The sequence below is a fragment of the Triticum aestivum genome, chromosome 3B (genome assembly GCF_018294505.1).
Source record: "Triticum aestivum cultivar Chinese Spring chromosome 3B, IWGSC CS RefSeq v2.1, whole genome shotgun sequence".
NCBI lineage: Eukaryota > Viridiplantae > Streptophyta > Magnoliopsida > Poales > Poaceae > Triticum > Triticum aestivum.
The window spans coordinates 546,636,840-546,642,634 of record NC_057801.1 but is presented as its reverse complement, the minus strand read 5'-3'; the positions used below and the strand labels follow the sequence as shown (position 1 = coordinate 546,642,634).

Here is a 5,795-nt window from a genome sequence, read left to right as displayed (position 1 = left end):
AGACAGACTCTATGCTCATGATTCCACTGTAGAGTGTACACCACCGCATGTTGGTTATCGTCTGACTCCGCATGCAGTGATGAGCAGATTAAACTTCCACCTAAACTTATGGAAGGTGACCATAAGTGCTCATGAAGCTAGTAGCTCCTCTTGCTAATGATAGTACTGGAACATGACCTCACCTCACACCTACTTGTGCGAACGGGGTTTGGGGGTCGAGCCGATCATTGGTGGACTAATTTTTATTTTTACCGCAAGAAAAGAGCAGCACTGTAGCGGTGGTGCAGTCGTTTTGGGTGCTCGACAAAGTGGCACCAAAACGCTGCAAAAAGCTAAAGGCAGGTAGCCTCTAGAGCCCTATTGACTATTGCCGCATTTCTCACCCAGTGCCCCACTGTCCCCACCACCACCAGACCCCATCCCTGTGAATGAAAATGTAGAAAATAAAAATAACGGGGGTGGCGAACCAAGCGCCAAAGGAAAGGGAATCCGGGTACCATAAAAAGCAGGGCGTGGGCGGGCGAGCAGAGCACAAGCAGAGTCTCTTGGCTGCACCCGTCACCGGTGCCCCCTTCTTCGTCAGCCTGCAATCTCCACTCACCTCACTCCCACTCCCCCTCCCACCCCCCACTCTTCTACACATCGAGGACGAAAGGGTGGTGAGGGAGCCGGGGGCCTGAGGGGGCTAGCTGCTAGGCGGAGGAGGGGATGGAGCGAGGGCTCGCATTGCTGGGTCTGGGGCTGGCGCTTCTTCTGCTGGCGCCCTCTCGTCGTCTCGCCTCGGCCGCTCCGGTGGAGGACGGTATGCTCGCTCTTCCGCCCGTTTCTGCTCTTCCCCTTTCTCGACCCATAGTCCATAGACAGCCTTGTTGCTCGTCTGCAACTGCTCATTTGAAGCGATTTCGGCCGTCTTTGAGTGCAGTATTTAGCTGGCGAAATCAGATCTCATCAGTAGTAGAGAAAATCATGGGCCTTGGAACATTGCGTGCATTAGGAATCACAGCTTTTTTCTTTCTTTTTTGCGCTGGTGAGGAATGAGTGGGTGGACACTGAGTTAAATGAAGCATTTCCCACTACCTTTTAGAGCATCATAAGGTATATACTCCATTGTTGCAAAGTAAAGAGTCCGTCCTGAAAGGCGAGCAGAGCGGGACCAACAAGATAGTTTCAAATACGGTGCGTGCGCGTGCTCTGATACGAATCATTCAGAGTTCGGAGAAGAAAACGTGAAACGCTAGCTGTAATTTCCTTTTTTTTTGGTCATGTCCTGTTACTTGTGTATCAACTCTGAACTGTCCCTCTCTTGCGCCAAAACTTTTCATCCACTGTCGTTATGTTTATTGCCGCTGCTTCTCATGGCAGATACGAGTTTTCCACTTGCATAATAACGCCTCCTGCTTCAGTTGAGTTTGCCTCTTGTTTAGTTTACTGCATCTCTGCATGTGCCTTCTCCGAAGAAACATGGGATTAATTAACATGCCATATGTTTATGTGTTACAGTATTACTTATTAGGCAAGTTTTTGTTAGTTTGAAAATGACCGATAACCCCCAGCCCCAGGTGAGTCTCATATCTTTGTGACAAGGATGTTCTGTGCAAATGTTTGCTGAAACTGAAACCACCATGAAGATTCATAAAATTTACAGACTTTTCCTGCATTGTCTCAAGAGGTTCCGTCGACCTTTATTACTGTGCCGACGGCGTCACAGCAAGTCAAACAGATATCACGCGCTGCAATAAGAAACTGGGATCCAGGCGGAGCAGCACAGCAGAGCCCAGCGTCCCGCGAAGGGTGTAATGAATGGTCTCGTAGGGTCAAATGGCTTATTCAAAGGATGGCCGTGGCCGCGAGGGACCGTCCCACATCTTTTTTATTGCCTCCGTAGTACCTTCACCTCCCCAAATTTACGCGTCTTGGTCTGCATTGCGCTGCCCTAGGTCGCAATGTGCATGGGGCTCCATGTCCATGGTACCTCCACGATACTGCTATGGTCGATAGGCCGGGTTTGGTGGATGTCTCCCTCGCCCTCACCGCATAAAGATGGCTGGGCGTGGCCACTCACATGGCTCATGGCTGGCCGTCCTTGTGAGAACAGTGACGCGTAATCAAGGTGGCCTTAGTACTAGCACCAGTATGGTAGTACTGCCTCCCATGAATTGCCTCGGGTGTACAACGGAAAAAATTAGGATGTGCTTCTGTTTTTAGCACTGTTATTAAGTCTTGGCGTAAAACTGGACTATCCGATATTTTTTCCTTTAAAGGGGAAATATTCAAGCAAGAGGTCCCGAGGATCAACTGTTGGAGGTACAGATTGAAGGAAGACTTAATTCTCCTGAAGCACAGAGTGAAGACCAAGTATTTGAACAGCTTCAGTGATTGGATTTCTCCACATCTGTGATGTTGGCAGCTACTAGCTTCTTTCTGACCACATAATGAGCAGGTTCCCAAAAACCGGAGTAGGTTGATGTCCTGCTCATCAATAATTTTTGCTTAGCCTTTTCTATTTTTTCTCCTTCCCCTTTGTAACATACTACTATTTCTACTCCCTCCGTTCCTAAATATAAGTCTTTGTAGAGATTGCACTAGGTGGACTACATACGGAGCAAAAGGAACGGAGGGAGTAGAAATAGTAGTATGTTACTAAACTTAAAATGCATCTATATACATCCGTATGCGGTTTATAGTGGAATCTCTACAAAGACTTACATTTAGGAACGGAGGGAGTATATGATAATCTTACCGTAGAACAATTGTTCTACGGTGTGCGCTTCAATAAAAAGAAAACTATCTTTACTCTAGTGTGACTGCTCTGCTCATTTCACCGTACATGAAGTATAGATTGGGTTTTTACTTATCAGATCTGTCCAATTTATTAGTAGGACTGCATTCTTTTAGTACCTATGTAGCAAGCGTCCAGCCCATAGTGTACTATATATATTTACGATGGTCCATCCTATACAGCCTCGTACAGCTATATATTGTACTCCCTCGGTCCCACAATGTAAGACATTTTTTGACACTACACTAGTGATAAAAAACGTCTTACATTATGGGACGGAGGGAGTACATTCTTTTAGCATCTGTGATAAATACGAGTACTATGGTTTTGATTGCAGAGCAGTTGGAGTGTATCATTTACAGTTGTCACGCGGAGTACATATTCAGTAGAGGTTCCTTAGCATTTGCTGCCTTGCGTACTACTGCCTCCGAATCAAAATATAAGACGCTTGTTGACACTATCATAGTGTCAAAAAACATCGTACATTTTGATACATAGGGAGTAATAGTTACTATGATTTGGTATTGATCTGGCCATGGCACTTACATGAGCATATGACCCTTGCGAAACAGGCCTGCTCATGAATGGTGATTTCGAGACAGCACCACCTGGCGGTTTCGTCAAATCGGCTTCAGTTTCCGAGGGCGCGGCGATCCCAAGCTGGACGATCAATGGAACAGTTGAGCTCATTTCCGCAGGCCAGCACCAGGGTGGCATGATCCTTATTGTTCCACAAGGTACGTATCCTCTTGAACTGTATGTCTCTGAACGATAATCAGTTAACACCCGAGTTCATTTGGTATGCGGTGCATGTGTTTAAACATTTGGGTTTGATTTGATGGCAGGGGATCATGCTGTGCGGCTAGGGAATGATGCAGGCATTGGGCAGGTGGTGGAGGTTGAGAAGGGCTCAGAGTACGCGATCACATTCAGTGCCGCCCGGACCTGCGCGCAGCTGGAGTCACTGAACATCTCCGCCGGGAGCGTATCACAGACAGTCGACTTGCAGACACTTTACAGCATAGAAGGCTGGGATGCATATGCCCTGGCTTTCCAAGCAGTGGATGAGCAGGCGAGCATTGAGTTTAGGAACCCTGGCATGGAGGACGACCCGACCTGCGGGCCTATCCTTGACAACGTGGCCATCAAGAAGCTCTTCTCCCCCGACAAAGCAAAGGGTATACAATGAAGTTTCTGTAGCGCTCTCCATGTTTTTGGTAACTGTTACACTGGTTAGAAGTACTCTAGCTCATTGTCCCTGCTTGTATTCTGTGGTGTCTTTGTTTTGAGCAGAGAACATGGTGATCAATGGAGACTTTGAGGAGGGGCCATGGATGTTTCCAAACACAAGCTTCGGTGTCCTGCTCCCGACGAACCTTGACGAGCAGACATCGGCCTTGCCAGGGTGGATGATCGAGTCGAACCGCGCAGTCCGCTTCGTCGACTCCGACCAGTACACCGTGCCCCAGGGGAAGCGCGCCATCGAGCTTCTCTCCGGCAAGGAGGGCATCATCTCGCAGATGGTGGAGACGACCCCTCAGAAGGCGTACACCCTGACGTTCACGCTGGGCTCGGCAGGCGACTCGTGCCAGCCGCCAATGGCTGTCATGGCATTCGCCGGCGACCAGGCCCAGAACTTCCACTACTCCCCCATGGGCAACGCCACGAGCCAGGCCGTGAACGTGAACTTCACGGCGCGCGCCGAGAGGACACGCGTTGCGCTCTACAGCGTCTACTACAACACGAGAAGCGACGACCACAGCTCGCTCTGCGGGCCGGTGATAGACGACGTCCGTGTCTGGGGCTTGAATGGGGCTGCTGGGTTGAAGGCAAGTATTGCGCTGCTTATTGCCATGGCTAGTGTCATCGTTCTCGTGCTGTTCTGATCTCCTGAATATACGTATGTAACCTCCCCTGCAAGGGCGAGGAGGCCACTAGTTTTGTTAGTAAGCTTGAGGTTTCTATGAGATTGATGAGTAATGTGAGCTTAGGCTAAAGCTACCAGTAGCTATAAATGGTTGTTTTGTTGCTTTCTTGTGTGATTCAGAAAGTAGCAAACCATGATGGGATTGAGTGGTCACTGAGCCAAGGGCTTGCAATGTGAGATGTAAGAATTGTTACAAGTTCATCTCTTCAATGCATTAGAAAGTTCAGAAATCTTGTCTCTGCTTTTCTTTGGCGTCTTGTCTGAATCTTATTATCTGTGGCAGTGACGATTTTGCAGTGACCAGCCAATTTCAGTACATTACGTTATGGACGGTTTTGCCATGCATATTTTTCCAGTCGATTTGCACCTGCAGCCAGTCACTGATGCACACCTAACAATCATACTTGAATAGTTATGCATGGCATATATACGACCAGGACAAGTTACAAACTTCAGCTTGACATTTCCCGTGCCACCAGCCACAAATAAGATTTTGTGGTGATCACCCAAGTTTACATTTCTTTATAGAAGGTTTTGCCATGTTGAAAATGTGTCACATATATGCACGATTAGGTTACAATTGCTTTGTTGATTTATATTTTTGTGACAGGTTACAATTGAAATTGGTGTTAGTGAATAGCGTTGCTTTCACCCGCAAAAAACAAAAATGTTGCTTTACCGAATGAATTCTACTCGGGGTACCTGTAAAATACAACAAACGGATAAAGGCAATGTCTGTCAATCCACACGCAAACTACATTAATAAAACAACATGCATTGAATGACGAAATGATAATGCAACATTGAAATATCAAAAACAACATGTTCAAAGAGATGGTGCATTGCATCCGACGGTTTGATATGTATTCCCTCCGTCCGAAAATACTTGTCATCAAAATGAATAAAAGGGGATGTATGTAGATGTATTTTAGTTTTAGATAATCCCTTTTTGTCCACTTTGATGACAAGTATTTTCAGACGGAAGGAGTATTATGTAGCAGATGTGGAGATTAGAAGATGCCCACTTTGGGGTTTGCAAGGGAATGCCTATTTAATTATTTTAGGTCAGTGATCCCATATACCTAAATA

General features: G+C 46.9%; 1 protein-coding gene across 1 annotated transcript; it reads left to right on the top strand.

Annotated features, from left to right (window-relative positions):
• The first annotated feature begins 530 nt into the window (after positions 1 to 530).
• On the top strand, positions 531 to 4,936 carry LOC123070824 (uncharacterized). The gene is made up of 4 exons (XM_044494183.1): positions 531 to 802; positions 3,352 to 3,516; positions 3,625 to 3,957; positions 4,073 to 4,936. Exons 1-4 carry the CDS (start codon positions 709 to 711, stop codon positions 4,663 to 4,665), a joined length of 1,185 nt encoding a protein of 394 aa, XP_044350118.1. The 5' UTR covers positions 531 to 708; the 3' UTR covers positions 4,666 to 4,936.
• The last annotated feature ends 859 nt before the right edge of the window (positions 4,937 to 5,795 follow it).

Bases quoted from the DNA above. Each gene is read 5' to 3' on its own strand.
- LOC123070824 (XM_044494183.1), top strand. From the start codon at position 709: ATGGAGCGAGGGCTCGCATTGCTGGGTCTGGGGCTGGCGCTTCTTCTG. The intron at 803-3,351 runs GTATGCTCGCTC...CTTGCGAAACAG, and splicing joins GGCCGCTCCGGTGGAGGACG to GCCTGCTCATGAATGGTGAT. The intron at 3,517-3,624 runs GTACGTATCCTC...ATTTGATGGCAG, and splicing joins GATCCTTATTGTTCCACAAG to GGGATCATGCTGTGCGGCTA.